A 23,885-nucleotide genomic window follows, 5' to 3' on the forward strand; every position below is an offset into this window, starting at 1 on the left:
ACATTCTTTAGCATACCATGCATAGCACCAATCCAAACATCCCTTCACACATTGAGACAAAAAATGGATCGGTAATGTAAACAATCGTCCACAAGCCATTTGTTCCGCAGATGAGGACTCTTTCATTTTCCTCAAGATCATATCAGTGCTCTGTTATGAAACAGAAAAACCACAAATTTTATTGTTGAGGTACCTATCATTACATATCTAAGGGTTCACCAATTTTACACTAAAAGCATTTTTTTCCCCATAACAGGACAATATTATATTCTTAAGAAAAATGAGAGGATCCAGATTCCTGTTGGGATAAGGATAGCCATGGCTAGCTATGTAGTGTATATTCACTATGCAGAAATTAAATAATGCATGTCTACAGCATCATTCAGTTGCTGAGGTAAAACATCTGTACATAAACAAAATTGAGAACAAACACAGCAAAGCTGTATAGTTTTAAGCACATTAAAGCTCATCTTATGACAACATTCAATTTGTTCTGTACCTGTTCTCTTACTTTCCACTGCATAGGACAGGAAAAAAAAAGTGTTATTAGCTTTCAAAACAAAATACGACAACATATAACCAAGACTGGTTATAATTGCACTGAAATTTCTAACTATATTTAATACCTGCAGATCGTTAATTTCATCATCAGTTAGAGATCGTTCCATAGACCTATATGCAATCCTATAGCAGTGGCTGGTCATTCCCTTCTTGTTGGTGAAATTGTCTATTAATTGAACCTATAATTTCAAGCAAAACAGAAACAGAAAAAGGGACCAAAATTAATGTGACACTCAGATGGGGAGGGTGTGTGTGTGTTTTGGGGGGGGGGGGGGGGGGGGGGGGGGGGGGTTCCTCATAATCTAGTTAAAAACTAAAATGATTGATCTCAGAAAAAGTGGAAAAAAAGAAAGAAAGGAAGAAGACATGGGGTAAATAGTTGTGAGGCCAGGCATAAGGAAAAGAAAAACAAAGCTTCCTTTTGTGCAAGTGATTTTATTCTCGGTAGTTAATTAAGTAATAGGAACCTCAAAGCAATGCTAGTCAGCCATGAATATCAAAGTTACGTCTCCATGTGATGGTCATTGGGATGTTGTGGTTCCATCCTCATATGCATTCAAGGAGGATCCTCCATGGGACTATTTTATGAAGACTACGGCAATACACAAGTGATCAGTTATGCTAATGCTGATTGTAAAAGGTCTACTTCAAATAGATACTCCACTTCATGATATTGTGTTCTAATTGGAGACAACATGATCTCTTGGAAGAGGAAGAAGCAAGATGTTCTCATTAGATCAAGTCCAAAGGCAAAATATTGCGCTATGGCCTTGACAAATGAAGCTAGTTTGTGATAATCAAGCAGTCATGCATATTGTCTCCAATCCTGTTTTTGACAAGAGGACCAAACATAAAGTTGATGTCACTTGCAATTTTTAGGGTGCATTGCTATAGGCCTCGCAGACAATTCACTAATTTCAGATATCTTCAGATTGACTTTATTAGCAAGCTTGTTATGTAGAATATCTATGATGCTCCAACTTGAGGGAAAGTATTAATATTGTTCATGGAAGATATCATGCACATTAGCTTTGCTATACAGTAACTAATATACATTACCTGTAGTGACACTTGTACTGCAGCTGTCCTATTTATTATAAATAGTTATACCCCTAGTATAAATACAGAAGTAAATGCAAGTCCATATAAATTGCGTTATTCCACTAAAAGAGTGTGTTCTCTCTCTACATCCATATCTTTCTACAACAACTAGTTCTATATTCAGCACTGCAAGATCACTAGCTATAGCAGTATCACGTATAATAGTCTACTACTGTACAACAGCTCTTGCTCCTAAAACCTTCTGGTCTATGTTCTTCCTCATGTACCATATTGAAATATGAGTTTGCAGCCCAATTTAATTATTCAACTCGGAAGAAAAAAAAATTATTCCATTATGAGAATATTGTCACCCCCCCCCCCCCCCCCCCCCCAAAAAAAAAAAAAAAAAAATCCCAGATCAGCTCATCTCACATGCATGTTGCCTTTAGAAATTATGAAAGCATCTAAACATAGAATCCAAATAAATGTGAAGTGCCAGAGAAAGTTTAGCTCAAACTATTCAAAGATATACCTCTTCTACAAGATCGCCGGCTATTCCTCTGACAACTTCACACAGATTATTTTCAGTAAATGATTCACTGATCCAGAAGCTGATGTCCTTGTAACAAGGAGGATACTGTAAAAGGAAAACAGGGAGAAGAAATTGAATGTTCTCACAAGATTTTGCTAATTTATACCGTCACAAATAGAAATATAAATTCCTCAAGGTCAATAACAAGACAGTCAGACAAACGGTGAACACAGCCCAACAAGGTCCCAGCATAAAATTGCTTCTAAGAATGCCGAGTTAAATGCACTCAGGTCTGAGAATTGCATATAAGACGAGTATAATTTGACATGAATGAAACTAAAACACAGAAAATATACTCTAAAAGTATTAGTTTAAAATAAGAGGAAAATGTGTGTAATTTTAAAGGATGTAAAGTTGTGCCATTTTAAGTGAGAGAAAGAGATAAATCATGGAAGAGAGAGAGTGGACAAAAAAAAAAAAAAAATGTGTGGATCCCACATTTTTGTGAAAGTGAAATGATACAAATTATGTCATTTAAAAAAACAAACACTTTTTCCTTAAAATAACTACATGCATCTGAATTAGATCATGGCGAGGCCTTTAACATAGAATGGATATACGCATGTTTAAGTGTAACAGTATATTGCTATTTAGACCGACAAAATCCACCACATTTTCTCACTGAACAACATAAGAATTTTAACAGAGTTTTGCATAACAAATTATGTGGGCCATCTTAACTTTCAAATAGATGGATCGTTCACATACAACTTTCAATTGCGTAATATATTGTAAGGAATAACAGAATATTCCTAAACATGAACGTACACAGCAAAATGACAACAAATGTAGTCACCCAAAGGGAGGCACACAGATGCACATGTAGAAGTTACCTTTGAAAATGGCTTAAATTTGACTCCCAGCAGGCCCTTGGAGAACTGTATATAAAATAAAATAAAATAAAAGCAAGCACATGTAATACATTAAAGATCACAACAGAATAAAACTTATAATATTCGGATTCTCAAGATGATTAAATCAGACATCCTTGTAGTCACATCTGGCAACCCGAAAGAAGAGACAACATTGAAGAATGTGTGTTAAACATATCCAAGAAATACCTGGGAGGTAAATCGCTCATCATTTGTCCAAAAGAGACGAATATCCGGTATGTCAAATAGAACCATAGCTAGCCTCTCCAACCCTAGGCCAAAAGCCCAAGCAACATTATTAGCTTTACCATTTCTTTTCAGAATCTCTTGCTCTGTCACTCCACACCCCAAAACCTCCAACCACTTTTCCTGGAATATAAGAAATTTCCAACATTACTTAATTTCAATACAAAATTAAACTTAGAAGAATAAAGCCAGGAAAGGAGAAAGATGAAGAGAAGCAAAACAGGACTAGGTGATGCACTTAAAGTTAGCCCCTTACAAATGGCCCAAGCAATCTTTTCCTCACATGCCCAAAGAAGCAAAATTTTGAAATATAACAGATTTCAACCAAATCCAAGTCCAAATGAAGCAGTAGATACGATTGTGATTTATTTGGCAAAAAAGGAAATGTAACAAATTTGGCATGATTTGAGATATAAAATTTGGGATGTGTTTTGAATTATTTAATTGTATTTATTTATTTTTAGAAGGTCGTTATCGTAATATTTATTTTTAGGATTTTAAATTTTGAATTAAGTTGTTATTGGTCTATAAAAGGGTGCTTACGATCCTTATTGTAGGAGTTGAATATTTTGTTATTTTGACAAATCTTAATTGAGAAATTAGTGTTCTCTTTTATTTATTCCAACTTTCTGTTTAGCCACTTTTTTTATATGCTTTCAGCATTACTTGGAATGATAACTAACGGAAAGCTGCCCATAATCCAAAATGTTTATATGTTGACAAAACAAACACAATATAATAAAGAGTAAACACCATTTTTAGTCCTTGTCAATATTTACGAAGTCCTTTTTAGTCCCTGGCAATAAAAAAGGATCAAATTGGTCCCTGAAATTACAAAAAAAGGGCCATGTTAGTCCTTATGTCAACTCCCAAATATGTAGAGTGGCCCTTTTCTTGTACTTTCAGGGACCAATTTAGTCCTTTTTTATTGCCAGGGACTGAAAAAGACTTCGTAGATATTGCCAAGGACTAAAAAAGATGTTTACTCTATAATAAAAAAGCTTACCAGGTATATGGCTTATCCTATACAACAAGTGACCCACATCCAATCAGCCTTATACAGTGCACCAAACATGTCTAAGGTAATAATCCCCACATGCTAGTGGCGATTTGAAAACATAACATTTATTGACACCATGATTTCAGAGGCAAAAGCCAATAACAGGTGTAAATAATCAATTCAACCCAAAAGCTTAAGCTGTTGGGTGAGACTACATTAATGATTTTATATATCTCAACATGCCCCCTCACACGAGAGCCCACTGAGTGGGTTTGAAGGGTGGACAATGCACAAGCCCACCTACCTGTACGAACAAAGAAATTCCAATTAAAAGAAAAGTGGGGGGGGGGGGCGAGGATCGAACCCAGGACACGAGGCTCTGATACCATGTAAATAATCAATTCAACCCAAAAGCTTAAGCTGTTGGGTAAGGCTACATTAATGATTTTATATATCTCAACAACAGGAAATATACAAACATAGTGCATTAAAGAGACAATCATGAACATAGTAATACCTTGAAATATATTTCAAGTTCAAATGATGGATTAGTAAATGGGAAATAGGTATCCACCCAGCGCATTTCCACGGCACCTGAAACAGCGCAAGGGAAAAGATTATAAATAAGCATTTTCAAGTTATACTTAGCTTCTAATGAATATCTCAAATTCACAACTAGACACCTTATGTAAATATAATTTCTTGTAGAACCACTTTAGCATTTTAGCATTACAATGAGATGATCATCCTAAAGTATTAAATATTTCAGCTTTCCTGTTGACAGGGTTTTATTTTTGCTCAAGAATTATGAGCTAATGATTTCCATTTATTTTATAATTACTTGTAGTTGATATGTATATTTCTTTTAACCTGTAGACATCGCTTGAAGCGTAAGGAGGTTTTTTTTTTCCTTCAATTTCATTTAAGGAAAACAATTATACAAATTAGGCACATGTATTTGTTGATATTATCCTACACACAATTGCTTTTTCTTTTTCCAGAAAATATTTACTTTGGAACGCCTAAGTTGTAACATAAAGGGCAGCCCAATGAACGAGGCCCCCACTGGGGAAGCTGAGATGTAACAGCCCTCCACTAATAACCAGAGAGGATGTTTCCACAATTTGAACTCATGACCACTAAGTCAAAAGGCATAAAGCAACTTTCTCCTAAATTAAAAGTTCTACATTTGAAAAGTGTTTTTAGCTTATCATGAACAATGGAATATGCATGTATTGATCAATGTTTATGTAACAAAGATGAAGTTTCTAACAAACTTACATTGATTCTTTTGTTTTCTTTAACTAGTTCATGTTACAAATCCTCACTAATTATCAAAATGCAACTGATATTGAAATGTGCATATTGGCCATCTGGAAATACCAAATAAATGGCGTGCTAGACCCTCAAGGCATTTCTTTAAGTCTGCTGCTGCAAATGATGTGGCATCCATTCCGGATGCCTCCCATTCGTCAGGAACAAAAACCCGAAAGCCTTCCATCTGCATAACAAAAAAGAGCAAATTATATGAAGTTAATCATTAGAAAAAGCCAGTTACTGCATATGGGGCATACCTGATGGAATACAGGATAATGAGTTGAATCAATTGAATCTCTACGGTAAACATCTCCTGTAACAAGGAAATGGGTGTATCCTCTTCTCAATAGTTCTGCCTGATGAGCACTTGTGTGGCACCTTAAAACAGTTTGAGGGTCTATGTAGTATGTATCATTATAGCTCCTACTCACATGGTCTTCTGGAACCAAGACATCATCAAAATTCTGCAAAAGAGAAGATTGTCACAAAGAAACCCTATCATGAAGTTCAAACCACCTCATCAACCAAAAAGAAGCAATATGCAAGATAAGAAATCAAAATGAATGAGGTAACAACAATAGTTAGAAGTATTATATTAGTGGAGCTCTAGAGACACAATAACTTCATTCGTATTATGTTGAAAATGTAACGTTGACAAAATACAGCAGTATTCTTAACTGAAGTTTCAATAATCAATTATATTAGTTTAGACGATTGTGAAACTTGAACTTCAACCTGTCAAATATAGTTAATGCACCAGAAATTTGTGTTAATGCCTTTTATCAACAAAAACAATACTTTATCAATCATATCATTTTTCTTTGTATTATTATCAGAAATAAACTAAAATTATTCTGACAAGCTAGCATTAACAGATTTTTTTAATATGCCGTCATGTACAAACTATAATCATCCCTTTTGAATAGCATTCATTATTTCATTCTTTTTTCACCCCTTTAACTCTGTTATACTCAACTTTCCAAAAAGAAAGGACTAAAGAATCTGCAGACACCAGTTGAATAGCATCACGAAAAAATGACTGAAGAATGAAATCATTTGATCAGAAGCAACATGTATGAGAAAAGACTGAAGAATGAAATCATTTCATCAATAACGGCACCATGAAAAGACTGAAGTACAAATTCATTCGATCAAAAGCCAGTGAGCATGTTATAAGGCATACAAACGCAAACAGAAATTGCAACAAAGTAAAAGTACTGTTTCTTTTACTTGTCAATCACTCAATCGTTGGTACATAGACCATCTACTAAATCCCAAAGTAAAAGTACTGTTTCTTTTACTTGTCAACTTTAGGTTTTCAAATCAAAGAAACAAATATTTAATATCACTGGGATAAACATATGAAATACATAAAATAAATTCCTAACAAAATTAGCATCAATTACTTTCAAAGGACTTTTCTTTTCCTTTTTGTGGCTTTGTAAGGCTTTAAACTCAAAAGTTTATTCGAAGTCTTTTTTTTTAAAAAAAATCCTATGAGATTTTTCATCTCATAGTGTTACAATACCCTTTACGTGCAGAGGAAATCAACATGCAATTTTCTCAAATAACATCTAATGACAAATAGGGAACTTCAAAGGCATACAATACTGATTGGAACAATCAGCAAAAATCTAAAAGGAAATAAATGCAGAAGTAACAAATAGAGTATAAACCTACGTGAAACAAAACAACAGCTGATAATAGCAATGCATCATATAGGAGCAAGGGCAACTAATTCTTCAATTTGTTTTGCCTTACCTGCTTCACTGAAACAATAGGACAAAGATCATCAAACTTATTGAACTTATTTGAATAATTTGTGTCAAAATATTCATATATTGTATTCTTCAGTATCCCAAGTGGATGTTGATCCCTCCTGTGAAGCTGCACTCCAAGTTTTGAAAATATATTGTCCGGAACATTATTTGTAGGATCATCTCTCATCACATCTAGAAGAAAATGAAGCAAAAAATAGTAAGAATTTTATGAACCACTGAACATTTTTCAATTAAAACATTAACATAAAGCAACACTGCAAATGTAAAGGTACATACAGAGTTAAAAAGGCAGAAAAAATAAAGCAAGTCATACACTGCCCAAAACATCCCAGTCAATACTACAATAACCATTATATCCAAACATGAAACTTCACCATTGACTTGGTGAAAGTGAGCAAATTGGTCATAGTCATGGACATTCTCTTTATGAATTATTACACAGTTTGTGGTTGCATAAAATATCCGTGGTTCAAATGATTCAAAACTAAAGGAAAAAAAAATGAGAATCTTATAATGCATAGTTAACCTAAGTTCCAAAGCTCTTTCTATGAAACGTGGATATGGCACAAGTCCATTTTTTTGGTCTGCCTTGTGCTTTTCTTAATTCCACCTGAAAGTGAGGGGCGGTGAGGATCGAACTCGTGACTTCATAGTCACTGAAGTTCTGATACCATGTTAAAGAATCATTTCAACCCAAAATCTTAAGGTGTTGGGTGAGGGCCTTTTTAATGATTTATATTATATTCTCTAACAGTAAAACAATATCAACCAAAAAACCAAAAGCAATATCCAAAGTACCTTCTCTCCTAATCTTGACTCCACCAAGATCCAACACTGACAAAACTGGCTGCTTCCATTTCTTCCGAGACAGGTTATCAGCAGAGACAGAAGCAGCAGAAGATGAGAAAGGTAAACAAAATGTTAAGCTTCTTAGGCCATTACTTTGGCGAAAGAGAGAGGTCCTGGCAAAAAGTGTGGCATGCACAGAAGAGATCACCATTGCCATACAAATGAGCAGAGAGATTTTTAACAACACCTATATTTTGTTGCACTTTGACAGCACACAGAAACAGAGTTTACAATACAACTATCCACTTCATAAGCTCTTATCCTACACAAGGTAAAATTCAATCAGGTAAGATGAACAATTTTGATCACTTGCCTAAATATTAATTCAAGAGAGGAAAAAACAAAAGTGTATATTGCTGAAATATTTATTGCAATAATTTTCTCTTAGGGAACAAACTATTTATCATATATGATATCATTCTTCTTTCTGTTTCGGTACTGAATTAACGAATTTGCAAACATTATTAAAAACTAAAAAAAAACTACAAAACATCACATAGAAAGACAAAAATACGAGTAAAAATAAAATAAAATAAGAAATTGAAAAACAACATAAGCTCATTCCTATTGGAACATGATCAAAGTTGGTTTTCTGAAAAGGGGGCTGGTGAAAAATAAAGGAGTTGGGCCAACCCCAACAATAAATAAGAATGCCCATTTTGTTAAAGAAAAGAAAGAAAAACACAGAAAAACTCACCGTCGTATAGTGGAAGTTGAAGGTGCAGAGTGTGAGGATTAGTTGGTAGTTCAGAATTCAGACCCCGTTTTCTTATCGGGTCTTTCTTTGCCCGTGGGCCGTTCCTGTATTCTTCGATAAAATAATATAAGTCTTAATTAAAATAAAACTTAAAATAAATAATAAATTTAAAATTAAAATAAATAAATTTAAGTTTAAAAATATGTTCATATTTTCAATATATTATTTAAAAACGTAATTATTCTAATTTTTCCTAATTATATTTTTAAGATAAATTTTTCTTAAATAATATTTTTAATTTCTTGTGACAATTATTAAATAAATAATTATGTGTTTTTTCAAATTTAATGTTTAATAATTAATTGATAATATCATAATATATATGATAAAAATATTTACTAATTTAAAATTCTATTAAAATGAAGAGAGAAAATTAGAGAAAGGAAAGAAAAGAGAGAAAATATATGAAGATCAAAACATGAACTCAGGAAAATATGACTATTTTTTTTTTTTTTTGATATAATAGTGGCATTGAGATTTGATGACTTCATGCAAACTATCCAAATCACTACCACTAGATTAATTCTAACGGCTTAAAATAGCATATCATAAAAATATTACTATATTATGAATCCACTAATCATATATAGTTTTCTATAAAAATCATATCCCATATAGGATTCTAAACATAAATAGAGGAATAATTACATTTCAACACATCATTAGTGTGGTGGTTATAATGTGCATCAAAAAATCATCAACATATCATGAAACATATGAAAGGTAATTCATAAAAATATTTTATTACAAGATTTTATATATATAAGATCATAAGATAGTTTGAAATCATAGGATTAAGTGATACATTTGCTAAATACTCTATATAACTAGAAGGGGTAAAAAAGGGGGGGGGGGGGGGTTGTGTCAAAGTGAAGTTTATCTGAAAAGTATATGTTATTAGGTGAAGACACATAAATAATTTTTATATTATATTTCTAACATATTCTCTTGAGTAAGAGCTATTTAGGTTTGAAGTGTAAAAAATACATATGTCCACCTATCAAGTAATAAGAAATTTTAAAATATTTAATAAAAAATGAAGTGACAAGGATTGAATTTTTTTTTTTTTGGACAAGACAAGGATTGAATTTGAGGCAAGTTAGACAGTTAAATAATTTTTTATATTATTTTTTAAAATATCTTTCACGCAAGAAGTCTCTCATGCAATAATACTTTAGACTTGGGTGAATAATGCACTGACTCATTTATATTGCATTAAAAAAAATTATATGATATTTATTAAAATAATAAAATGACAAAAGTTAAACTCTAAACCACTTGATAATAAAATTAACTATTCTAAGAACTTTAATTGTTATGCAAAAGTACATGTATGATTTTTTATATTATATTTGTAACTTACAATTTCCCTCTCCCTCACAACAAATTGTTTGGCTTCATTTGAAAATGTAGATGTTGGGAAAGGGAAAACGACTAATAAAAATACAAAGCTGGGAAGGAATGAATATCTGCCTGCCCAAATGCCAGAGAAGAAAAACCAATGTCAACTGCAAAAAAGTTCAAGCCAACAAAGAACTTTGATCCTTCCTTACGCGGTGGTTCTCAATGTGGAGTTGCATAATGCTCTTTTTCTTTTTCCATCTTTTTGGGGTTCGAAAGCTAGGGCCACTTTACAGTTAGGTAGGTCACAAAACATACCAATGGGGTCAATTATTCTCCTCTCTGATTGGATGAATAATCATATAAGTTTCCAAAATCCATTTTTACTCGTTGTACAACTTTAATACATTATAATTTAATTGTGCATGTGTATATAATATTAACCGAATTTGACTTATCCGATAGTTATTATCACATCCAAAAAAAATTATGTCAACACATACTCATATCTTGAAGATCTTTTTACTAATAATAAATCAAAATACACGCTAACTGAAAGTTTAAAATCACAATTGTTTCAATATTAAGGCAATATTCTTTTTTTGTTTTTCAGTCTACTATTAGTAATCGATCGTAGGATTTATTTTTCCCAATAGATAAATTATTTTAGACTATATGTATATATGCATATGTTAGTGAAATTATTTTGAAAAGGAATTATTAATATCATTAAATTTATAGAATTTATAATAGTATAGTTGCATTATGAAAATCAAATTTAAACACTTAACAAAAATGAAGGAATATATTATTGGACCATTCACTCTTAACATATCAAACAGTAGAGAGAATCAGATGTATTTTATCATGAATTGTTAAGAGAACAAGGCATACTCGTTGACAGAAAAGAAAGAACCGAAAAATCACTTTTTATAATTCTATTTAAAGCAGTGTTACCCATCGTTCATTTTCCAGAACCACTAACCTAGCTTTATGACTTATATTATATGTCCACTTCAATTATTTCTGCTTATTATATTAACTTAATTTTCTAGACACTGCTTTTGAATCTTAATCTCTCTCTTTCTCTGTGAATCTTTGAATTTCCTATATAAACACCACACCTTCATGTTTGATTTTGTGTCTGTCTTCTCTCTCACTCACTTTCTCTGCCTTTGCATTCTGTAAAAGAAATGGGTGCACTTGATTACCTCTCCAACTTTTGCATTATACCCAACACAAAGACCAAACACAAAGCAATGCAGGTACTCTCATTTGCACAACCAACAAAACATGTTCCTTAATTTACATCCCACACTGTTGTTTCCTTCCTATAATCTGAGGCATTTCTACAATTACTCTAATTTTTGTATAGTTTCAATCCTCTAGCTTTTATCATAGCAACTTCAACCATTCATTCCTCACATGAGTTGCTCTTCATTGTTTTAGACAGTTGAGATCAAAGTCAAAATGGATTGTGATGGCTGTGAACGAAGAGTCAGAAATGCAGTGGCTACAATGAAAGGTTTCAAGTTCCATTACTGGATCTCAAGAGTTAACTCCATCTCTCTTGTTTAATTTTGTGTGTGGAGCAGCTTGTTTTCTTCACTCTCTTGGACCTAGCTAGTTCTACATATAACCATTTTTTATAAGGGAATGATTCGTTTACAAATTTTTGCAAATTACACTATGTACTCCTGAAGGTATATAGTGTAACCTAGTGTACTTCCGGAAGTACATAGTGTAGTTTGTAAACACAAAATTTGTAAATATAACCCTCCATTTTTTATATATATATTTTACATTTTGGTTATGGTAGAAAGTTTCTTTCAAACCAATAGGAATGGAGAAAAAGGAATAAAAATCTTTGCATGAGAGGAAAGAGAGAATTCCTACATTTGGAACCAAGCCCAATGGCATGGTAAATTGTGACCTATGTGGAAGACTGATAAAAGTTAGTGACTAATAACTTCAAGTTCACAGCATTATTGTGTCTTTTCCTACACTTTATCTTTTCTATCGAATGTTGATCATTAACATTCCTATATTTCTGTCTATTATTTATTTCTACTTCTTTTGGAAGCTACAAGTTCACAGCATTCAAATCCTGTATATCCACTTTATCTGATACGGTTATGATATCCATTAATTTAATCAAAAGAAAATCTAAATAAAGGGAAATAAACAATATTCAAAAGACATAAATCAAAACCACTGATCTATATATAATACTAAATGGCCATTTTATGATAACATAATTTTTTATATCTTGGTTAACCATTATACGCATGTCTTGCAGGAGTAAAATCCGTGGATATAAACAGAAAGCAAAGCAGGGTAACAGTGAATGGTTATGTTGATGCAAACAAAGTGTTGAAGAGGGTAAGAAGAACAGGGAAGAAAAGAGCTGAATTTTGGCCTTATGTTCCACAACATGTGGTGTCCTATCCTCATGCCTCTGGAGTCTATGATAAAAGGGCACCTGCAGGTTATGTGAAAAACGTTCAAACATTTCCAGCATCGGTTGAGACAGAGGAGAAATTTATGTCCCTTTTCAGTGAAGACAACGTAAATGCATGTTCCATCATGTAAGCAATCACACAAGACTCTTTGCTGTAGATCTCAATGCAGCTTTTTTTTACACTTTTTATGCTTCAAGTGTGATGGAGAAGAGTCAATGAATGAAATTACTCTTGTATACCCTTGTTACTTACTTTCAACTATAATATTGGAAAACATGCACTATGAATTGCAATGCTATATAGGGTCAATTATTGAACCTTCGTGGAAAACGAAAAACGCTGGAGCACAATCAAACTTTAATGAGTATATTTTAAAATAGAAGACATCATTTTTCGAAAGGTTGTGGGAGGAATTTGATTCTTGCTGCCTACCACAGACAAACCGAATAACAAAATGCAAACCGACCACTGTTACTCCTAACTCCTTCGTTAAGCCAATGTGCCATACTTCAATTGATTATACTCAGTATCTTTCTTTCTCTTCTTTTTTTTTTCAATTTTATTTGGTAGTTAACTGTGTTACCTGAAGTACAGAAGACATAAGCTATTAGGATTGGTCTACTGCCGAGAGAATTGGATAATTTGCGTGTGTGTGACCATTGTATGAAAAAAAAGTATAACTTAAACGACATGATTTATAATAAATCAGGGTAAAAGACAAGGTTGGTTCAATTGGTACGTTAGTATATATATATACTAATTTTGCAGCAGGGCAATCTATCCTACGTTATACTTCTAGTTCTAGGCCTACAAAAAGAGAGGAAAAATGTTAGTATATATGTACTAAGGGATTCTATTTTATCAAAGATAGTTATTTTTTATTATAGAAATAAATCTTTGGTACTATTATTGCTGTACTAAGATTCAGTGCATCTCATCAATGAGAATATTACACATCATAGGAAAGAAAAAAAAATTGACAGAAAAAATAGAATTTTAACTGACATGTAATATTTTCATTGGTGGGATGCACTGAATCTTTAGTATAGCAGTAGTACCAAAGATTTATTCTTATTATAGACACATGATGTGATAGGATCCACCACCTATTAAAAAATAAAAAAATAGTGACATAATTTTTGATGTCAAAACAACATAAAATAATTATCTCAATTTATTAAATTGAGATAATGATTTCCCATGTACTAAAATGCTCAACCACGTAAAGTCAGTTATTCACTTTTTGTTTGGATTTGCATACTGCAAAATTCCTTCGAGGGGCGTTTGGTTAAGGAGAAATTTTTTAAATACTAGAAAAATGTAATTGATAGGGAAATGGTTGGAAAGTGAGTTTGATAGGAAAATGTAAAAAAAATTGTTTGATTAGAAAAAATTTATGTTTGATTGAAAGTGAAATATTAGTAGGAAAATATGATTCAATTACCACAACACCCCTTTGCTTATTTGGTTTTTATATGAAAGAAAGAGAAAAGAAACCCCAACTGTAGGGTATTTTTGTCATTGCAAATTGAGCTCTTTTTAGTTGCCCAGCTAAATCTCAAAAACCACCGTTTCATGTGGTTTTTCAAAACAGTGTTTTCTATCTATTTTGCAAATGAATTGCAATGGATGGGGAAACAATTTTGATGGTAAAATTTGTTAAACAGTTGCACCAAACATGGTTAAATAGAAATCCCAATAAAAGTTGCCTAGCTATTCATATTAAAAATTCCTACCAAACACCCCAGGGGGTGTTTGGTTGAAGAGAAATTTGTATGAATAATAGGGAAATGAGACTACTAGGAAAATAATTGGGAAATGAGTTTGATAGGAAAATATAAAAAAAATAGTTTAGTAAGAAAAAATTTTACCGGAAAAATTAGATAACTTTTGTAAAGTCTATGTTTGGCTTTTGATAAAATATAGATGGGAAAAAATATGCTTTTACTAAAATAACCTTAATTTTAAAAAAGGCTGAATCAGCCTTGCTACTCTTTACCCCTAATCATTTCCCGACAGACATAGAAGAAACGTGTGTGTTGGTTGATTGTAAACAGTGATTTACCTGGGTTTTCAAAAAAAAAACCACCTACAAAAAGTCTTTCTAAACAGTGCAGAAACCTATCTTTCCAAGACAAAGTTGAAAAAGCAATGCAAATGGATGGATGAGGATTTTGGGTTAATATGTTGAACCAAACATTAGCTTTCTGGAAACCTTACTTCATTTGCATAGGAAAATTTTGGAAAGCCGTAAACCAAACACCACCTCCGTAAACCTTAATAGTTAGTTGGAAGTGGAGAATTGAACAAAGGAACCACGTTTGTTAATATTAGGGTTTTTAAACCTTTATATATATATATATATATATATATATATATATATATATATATATGTATGTATGTATTAATTAAGAACAATGCTAATTTGTAAGAGTGAGTTTTCGTGGAACGACTTATAAATATAGAATAGTGAAAAAATTTGTTATATTTTATTAAGGAAAAACTTCAAAAATTCCGTGTAAGTTTTTTCAGAATCACTAATCTCTCTCTCGAAATTTTTAATCATTTATATCTCTACTTAAAGTTTCTTTATCACTTATCCCCTAACTTAAGTTAATAGAGTTATTTTAAAAAAAAAAATACCAAAATTACCTTAAAAAAAACACAAAGGGAGAGAGAAGAAGCTAACGTTGTAGGTGTTTGTATAAAAGATTTCCAACCTACACATGTGAAAGTATCAAAATTTGTTTTCACTTTAAAAATTTCATTCCATTAACTATTATCCAACCTACACATTTGAAGCTAAGGTTGTGTGTTTTTGAAGTTTTCTCTTTTTCACGACCAGAGGACATCAAGGGTTCATCTATGTTGTTTTTTTTTTTGTTTTTTTTATTTTAAGGGTAATTAAGGTATTTTTCAAAAAAATTAATTTTGTAATAAGTGATAAAGAAATTTTAAACAAAGATGTAAATGATTCAAAATTTTGAAATTGGGTAAATGATTATAGAAGAAACTTACATGGGGGATTTTGAATTTTTTTCTTTTATTAATTATCTATTTAATTATTTTTATCTTAACTTCGGTACATTTAAAACTATGATTATGTTTAACAAAAAAAAGAAGAAAAACTATGATTATCTCTCTCCAACTATGATTGGTTATTAGACATTTAAAACAGTGGCTTTAATGTTTCTACAATGAATATAGATAAATTATTTATATTCGCTCTCAAAATGACGTCGTTTTGAGTTGAAAGATTAAAAAATTATAATGAAAAAATTATTATAATCCTGAAATAAATTATAATTACAAAAATATCTTGATTTTCGTCTCAAAATAACTTCGTTTTGGGTTCAATGTAAATAAATTATTTAGACGGTAAAAAAGTGAACCCTTCTCGTAAAAACTTTGGTACCAACTAAATTGTTCTTTTATTAATAAGTAGTACATATTATGATCTTGTAGTGATAAGTTAATTTCAAGTTGTTCTTATCTTGTAATGCTTTACAAAAATGTTTGCAAGTGGACTTATTCTACTTTCTGGATCACTTTTATCCCTTGAATCCAAAATAGTTATCTTTTTCTTTCACTCTTTTCTTTCAGCCAAACCTTATTCTCCTTTCCTTGTAAAAGTTATTTTCTTCCAAATGCAAATAACTAGGCTTCGATTCAAATTATTTTTATTTTACTCGTTTTCTATATATATATATATATATATATATATATATATATATATATATATATATATATATATTCATGACCTAGAGACTAGCGAGGCTTGTAGAAAACCTTAATAATTAAAAATGGGTTATGTGAAATTTTCATGTTATGAATTATAAACTTGCAAAAGTATCACTGAAAGTGTTACGTTGCTTGTGTAATAAGCTATTTAAAATATACTTTTATAAAGTGCATACCTCAATTATTGAACTTATTTCATATAATGAAAATACAAAATTAGACTGTGAAGTATGTCAAAAATGAACTTATAATTTCTATCGAACTTTCTCATTTACTCAAATTTTCTCGCTCAAACATCTTAACTAAGTCCAAATGGCACATTAGATTATTCTTCTCTCTGGCATTATTGCATGAGCCAAATTTCTTTTTGTTTGTGTTGGTTTACTTTCTTAAGTTGTCCCGTTTTATGCACGTCTTATATATACTTATTTTTTTCTATACTCCGAAAATATATATCTCATTTTAAAATTATAAAAAAGTATATTTTTTACCTTCCCGCCCCCGCTTTTTTACTTTTTCCATAAATTCAAAAACAATAAATAATTTTATTTTATTGAAAAAGTTACATACTTTCTTTAAAATCACACAAATTTTTTTGATGAAGTAAGTGACTTATTTTAATATTTGTAAAATGACAGGAGATGTATGAGAAAAAAATAAAATGACGGGGGATATTTTTTAAAAGTAAATTTAATGCTATTTATGAAGACACCACGGAATATGCTTACCTTAGGGTACTATTTGGTTCGAGAGAAATTTTTTTTTACTAGGGAAATGTAATTGATAGGAAAATGATTGGAAAATGAGTTTGGTAGGAAAATGTAAAAAAAGTTGTTTGGTTAACCGAAATATTACCAGGGAAATTTATTTAAATATGCAAAATCTATGTTCGGGAGAAACTTTGCACATGTTTTTCACTTCTCCAGTTATCTCAAAATACCACATCTCAAGTGGTATTCTGTAACAGTGAATTTCATCCAAAAATCAACACAAAAGTCATTTTCCCATCTATCCTATTTGTATAGTATTTTTTGAAAAAACTTGAACCAAACGTGGTATTTTCCAATATCCACTTACACTTTCTCATCAATTCCAAAATAAATCTTTAACTAAACACTACTGGTTACATATTGGAGGCCGCCTACAAAAAAAATCTTCGGGCCTGCCGATGAACTAAAGTTCATTTATAGACAGATTTTTTTGTAAATTTTTAGAATCTCATAATTTTTTTTTACGTTTTCTAGAATAAATATAACTTTGACGAATGTATAATGCTAAAGGAAAAAGTGTTAAACTGTTTTTTTACTTTATTTTTCAAAAAAAAGTTTAAAATCATTGAGAGAGTTTATCACTATATTATATGGATTTAATATCTCACATGTTATAGGAGATAACTTTATTTTCTATACACATATAAAAGTATATAGATCCCATATTTTTTTTCTCTCTTTTCTCTTCATATATTTTTTTATGGGCCTCATATATTTTTATGTATATATAAAAAATAATTTTTATCTCTTACAACATGATAAAGAAGAAACTCATATTATATATATCTCTGCAACAAGAAGTAAATTGACAGCAATTTAAAGTGTATTTGTTTCATATGTTTGCCAACGCAAACGAATAAAAACATGAACTCTCTGATGTATATTTTTATACTTTCCTAGCAAAATATTTTAGATATGAACCGTCGAAGTCCTAACAGACCGACTAATCCTAATTTTCCTAGCACTTGTGAGGAGAGAATATTTTTTTTCTTGTTTTAAATATCCGTTGGCATTGAATATAATCTTATACAAACAGTTACCATGTGCACGTTCGCTATTGTTAACTTTACATTAAACATTAGATTATGTGGGTGGCTCATATATAATATAATAATGATTAATAACTTTTGCATGTAAATTGAGTTAAATAATGGATTTTTACACAGAATGAGAGAAGTTGAATAATTTGAGTTATTTAAAAGAAATAGTTAGTATCTAATGACTCATTGAAGTAAATTAAGGTCTCATGTAATGTAAGATGTTGTGGAAACTCAATGTCCCAAGTATCATGTTCTGTTTCCATTAGACAACCGAGGTTATGAAAAAACTAAATCGAATCAATATTTATATATAATTGGGTTAATGTTAATTAATTTAGAATAAGGGTTTAATGTTTGTCATGTTATAGAAGATAAATTTACTCCTACACACACAAAAGTGTGTGTGACTTCTCTTTTTTCTTTTTCTTTCTCCTCCTAACATGGGCCCATGCTATTTTTATGTGTACATAGTAGATAACAAATTTATCTCCTAAGAAACATTAAACACTTAGAATAAAAGTAATATTGATATTAAATCATTAATTGAATTATATAAATATAATGATTCAATTGAAACTAAAAGTTTTTTAAGATTAAATTAGGACAATGAAAGTGTTAAGTTATTCATTGTTTGATTTTTCTTCTACGATGTAATTGTTAAAATAAAATAAAAAAGTAGAAATTATTGATCTGAAAAACCATAGCCAACTTCGTGTGACCCACAAAACCAATGATTCAGTCCTTCCTCCTCACACCTCAAGTAAATTTACAGATTATGATTTAAGCTTAGGATTGTTCTTCACCGCACAAGTTGAAAATAATTTTAAAACACACTCTTGAAATTTTGCTTTACTGATATTGACATCACTCAAATGATAGAGTAATGCAGCATCACTCCAATAAAACAAGACCACTGTGTTTGAATCTGATGTTATGATTGTAATCTTATCTGATTGGGCCAATTAGTTAATGAGAACCAGCCAATTACAAAAGGGAAAGCAAAGAAACCTTTATTTATTGCTTTGTCTTGAATCTCTTGATAGTAATTAAGCAAATATATTCCAGCTTTTATATAGCCTTTGCACAAATCAATCATGGCCGCTGAGCATGACCATAAACATATATTCCCAGTTAATCACTGCCCCTTTTGACCATTTTTGTTCTCTGTAGCGTATACCCTCATAATAAAGAACGGACGCATGATTACTTTGTTGGTAAGTAATGCCAAAAGGTTGGGGAATTCATGATAATGAGCTGCGCCCTTTAGTTTAAAATGGAAGCATTTTTGTAAAGAAAGCTTCTACTAATTAAAGGAGCCGTAGTGAACTTTCAATAACCTTTCCATAACATGTTTTTGCTTTGATTGATACATGAATGTCCACCAATCTACCGTATAGTTAATTTGTTATCCTATTGCATAAAAAATGGAAATATATCTTCTCATATTGAATAAAACATGACATAGTCATACAAATGTGAATCAACGATAATAATTATTTTTTTTTTGGAAATATTCCAATCGGTTCATCGTTTCGTGACTAGTTCAATTCGGGACAAGTCCAAGATTAAGGCTTTAAACCTCTCAAAAGTGGTACTGGAGAAGAACGATAATAATTTTATAACTATTTATTCTAAAAAAAAAATTTCTTATCACCGTTAATTCATATGTGTATGATTATAATTCCTCCAAATGACCATATTATATTAAATTAAAAATGAGAGGATTTACTTTCATTAGAAATACTTTTTTTTTAATATTCCAATCAGTTGATTGCTTCACAACTAATTTGATTCGGGGCGGGTGCATGATTAAGACTTTAAACCCCTCCCAAAGGTGATACTGGGGAGATTCGAACACATACTCTCACTCCCACATACTTAGTTCTCATGTGTCCAACTGAGCTACCACCGTTTGGTATCTTGCGATTCTAACCAATTGGAACAGATATGTGCTCAACTAATGCGTTGGCTTGAGATCAGGAAAGAAGACAGTCATCCCGACAAAACACGGCTACACCGACAAGTACATATTTTTTTAGCTTTGCAAGATTGGGCTCTTAAAGTTTGTTAGTACACAAAATTGCAAGGACATGTCTATAAAAGTTATTAATTGGACAGGGACAAGGATAATTTTGTTAAGTTTTGACAAAAATATATATCAAAATGTTATGTATCACAAATTTGTTTTGAGCGAGACACTTATTTTCACTTGTTAGGCTTTAATCCTCTAACCGTCTCCTGTTTGGATATTGTTTTCTATGCTGGAAAAGGGAATGTCCAGAGCAATTGGAGGAGGTTGGTGTTTCAATCTTCGGATCGTTGATATGAACACTGTTATTGAGATGACTAGAAACGTGGGTCAATAATCTGGTAGTGAGGGAAATTAGAGGGGGTCTAAGCATAGGGTGCAGAAGTGAGCAAGATGATAAGTGTGTCATTTCAAGGGGTGTGTGTAATCCCCTTAATATTTATTGGAGTCATGGGATGCTTAGAAGGGTTGGGTTTTTGTCATTAAAAGCCGAAAGGTCTAGCCCAATAAGGGATGGACCTAATGTTCTCTTATGCACACTTGTAATTCTCTTATGAACACTTGTATCCCCATAGTAGATAAGGTGAGAATAGCCACATTACACACAGAGACACACACAGAGAAAAGATAAATTGCTGATAAGTGTTGATAAGATAAATTAACATCGGATTTGGGTCAACTGTACATGTATTATAGGGAAGGTCCAGTGTGAGTTCTACATTGTAGATTTATGTCATCAAGTTCATTCTAATATAGTCAATCTAGAGCTAACTGGGTTGTTGATGTACTTCCAATATTCTATATATTAAATGTCAAATTGAGCATGTAATTAATTTAAATGTAACCAAAAGATATAGGAATTATGATTAAATTGTTGATTCACTCTTAAAGAGTATTTTCATAAAAATTCTTGTGTTTTTATAGAGACTTAGAGCCATTGAAAAAAGAACAAGTTGAAGAACTCATGAGGAAGCAACAAAAAGCACCACCACATTATTTAACCACTGTCTCACCGCGCCATCAGCGCCAAGAGTGGCACTTGAAGCATCAAGTCCACTTTCACATCCATGTCAATAGCGCCATAGTGGCACCAAAGGCGCCAAATCTCCCGAAGCAATTCACTCTCTGTTTAATTTATAGAGATTTGTTTTACGTGTCTTAATTTTTTTTTATTGTTTTAATAAATGCGGACTCCATAAAATATTGTGTGTGTAGAAGATTTTTTTGTGTCATGTCAAAGAACAAACTAAAACTCCTTTAAACTATCCATACAAAGGTGAATCAATGATAATAAAAGAGGAGAGAGAAAAAATATTAAAATAGGTAATTACGAAATCATTAATGTTGAATTACCTTTGTATGGTTGTGATCTTTCACATAACTATGTCATTTTTTATTTCACATGAAAAGATTCATTTCCAGTCTATACATAACAAATATTTAAGTTCAAACATTCTTAACAACTTCAATCTTATCGGAAGTAACAGTAAATCGAATTTGAAACTTCCTTTCAACAGACAGGATATATATATTCATTTTATGTGTAGATAAAAAAAAAAATGCAGAGGACAAGTGGCATAGCAGCTAAATGTCTTTTGTATATGAGTTATACCTTTTATTTTGTGATATTTATTTTATTTTTATTGAAATATTTTGTGATATTTTAGTGTAAAAGGGATGCGACGATTGGCTAGGTAATGGCTGGTTCAACGGTTTTATGATTAGTTTTTAAGTCAATGATTTAAATACCTTTTATATTATGGTAATTGCTTATTGACCGGTTTAACGGGTTAATGATTTAAATGGCTTGACCTGAATCATGTCGGTTGATTATTGATCGGTTCAACGATTCTATAACGGATTCTTCATTCAATGGTTTGAATGGCTTGATAGAACTGGAACGTTTACCGGCCGGTTCGGTCTAATTTTCAGATAAAATGATCATGTATAATAATTTTATAAGAATTTATTAATCTCATATTCTATAACGGAGTTTTTTTATTTTTATTTTTATTTTTATTTTATAAAAGGTGAACTCCACGTGTTTATTTCTATGATATAAAATAAAATATCTTCAATAATATGAGAAAATATTTTTTTAATTTTATAATATGGTAATATGGGATTGTACTATTAGCCTTATGGCTGCTATAAGCTAACCCTTAATTTTATTGTTAAGAATTATGGAAGGCCAACTAGGATGTTGTCATCTTCTTTTATTAGGTATCTGTTGGAAAATAAGAATCTTTAGAAGTGGTCCTGTCTTTGGAATTCATTACCAAATGTCCATTTTGCACTCCAAAAGGATCTGTCATGTTTACATAAAAATGCTGTCTTATAAATTTCATAGGAGAGCCAGTTAGGATTCAAACCAAGATGCCTTGTCTTGTACCCACCCAAAAAATGTGGGGTTTCCATTTGTTGTTCACTAAATGATAGGGTGATAAAGACGGTGTTATCTATGCACATGCAATGTCTATTGTGGTGTCCACTGTCTCTTGTTTAAATCATTTTGTATATTATTAAATATAAGCAATTGGGAATGAGTAAATAACGGTTATTAATAAAAGAAATGAGATAATGAGTATGGAGAATTTTAAATAATTTAAACTACTGCATATTATAATAAAAAAAATTTGGCAACACCCAATTTCAAATTGTTTTTGGGTTGGCCTTAAATGACATTTTGTGTCCTTCTTTAAAGGTGCACTAGCCCACCGCGTGGACCTACCCAACGGTTCCGCGCTACCTTATTTTTTTTCTTCTTATTTTTCATTGAAAAAACACTGGATGTTCTTACTCTTATTATGTACATATGTATGGTCAGTCATAACAAATAAATTAATAAATATTTTTTACTAAAATTAAGAAAATGAGTTCGTTCTTATGATATAAGATGCATTCATGCTTAAAAAGAAAAAAAAAATGAATTGAAAAAAATATTCTTTACCGTTTTTTATAATTAAATTTATTAATTTATAATAAAAGATATTTTGAGTTTAACGTTAATTAACTGATTATGAAATTTTTACAGCCACTTCGTTAAAAAAATTGATTATACTAACAGTTATTAATTTATAAAAAATACAATTTAATCTAACTTATGGTCATTAAGGTTATATGCACTTTGATTTTATGTAAGAAAAGTTTATTTTATTTAGATTTCTTCACGTGTTTATCGGATCAGGTAGGATACCAAGAGCGATAAAAATCTCTTTATCAAAATTTTAACACAACTAAATATAATGGTTAAAGTCCCCGTAATAATATATCTCCCTATAAAAGAAAATGTATTTAGCTCATAGAGGCTAGTACACTTTCCTTTTATTTATCTTACTTAAAAATCTAGTGATGATTTTTATTATGAAATTTTGAAAGACAATTTTCATCAATAAAGTACGTTCGTGCATATATATATATAAAGTACAATGTGCGTGATACTAAGTACAATGTCACATTCAAATTACATGATATTTATGTATTAAA

The 23,885-nt window shown here is 31.1% G+C and overlaps 2 protein-coding genes across 3 annotated transcripts; one reads left to right on the forward strand and one right to left on the reverse strand.

Annotated features, from left to right (window-relative positions):
• Window positions 1-76: 76 nt before the first annotated feature.
• On the reverse strand, window positions 77-9,049 carry LOC133285168 (phenylalanine--tRNA ligase, chloroplastic/mitochondrial). Of its 2 annotated transcripts, none has more exons than XM_061482353.1 (11): window positions 8,957-9,049; window positions 8,209-8,521; window positions 7,391-7,581; window positions 5,887-6,093; window positions 5,696-5,813; window positions 4,830-4,906; window positions 3,256-3,435; window positions 3,028-3,072; window positions 2,135-2,239; window positions 627-740; window positions 77-517 (listed from the first exon to the last, which is right to left on the reverse strand). In XM_061482353.1, exons 2-11 carry the CDS (start codon window positions 8,414-8,416, stop codon window positions 467-469), a joined length of 1,296 nt encoding a protein of 431 aa, XP_061338337.1. In that variant the 5' UTR covers window positions 8,417-8,521; window positions 8,957-9,049; the 3' UTR covers window positions 77-466. The 2 variants fall into 2 exon arrangements, with proteins under 2 accessions (XP_061338337.1, XP_061338338.1); XM_061482354.1 differs by having other exon boundaries at window positions 78-517; window positions 8,209-8,372; window positions 8,957-9,030.
• Window positions 9,050-11,549: 2,500 nt separating this feature from the next.
• On the forward strand, window positions 11,550-12,949 carry LOC133285180 (heavy metal-associated isoprenylated plant protein 21-like). The gene is made up of 3 exons (XM_061482367.1): window positions 11,550-11,622; window positions 11,807-11,882; window positions 12,657-12,949. Exons 1-3 carry the CDS (start codon window positions 11,551-11,553, stop codon window positions 12,947-12,949), a joined length of 441 nt encoding a protein of 146 aa, XP_061338351.1. The 5' UTR covers window position 11,550.
• Window positions 12,950-23,885: the final 10,936 nt, after the last annotated feature.

Source organism: Gastrolobium bilobum, unplaced genomic scaffold, assembly GCF_033153095.1.
Source record: "Gastrolobium bilobum isolate Gb01-03AN ecotype WA unplaced genomic scaffold, APGP_CSIRO_Gbil_v1 utg7917, whole genome shotgun sequence".
Classification (NCBI taxonomy): domain Eukaryota; kingdom Viridiplantae; phylum Streptophyta; class Magnoliopsida; order Fabales; family Fabaceae; genus Gastrolobium; species Gastrolobium bilobum.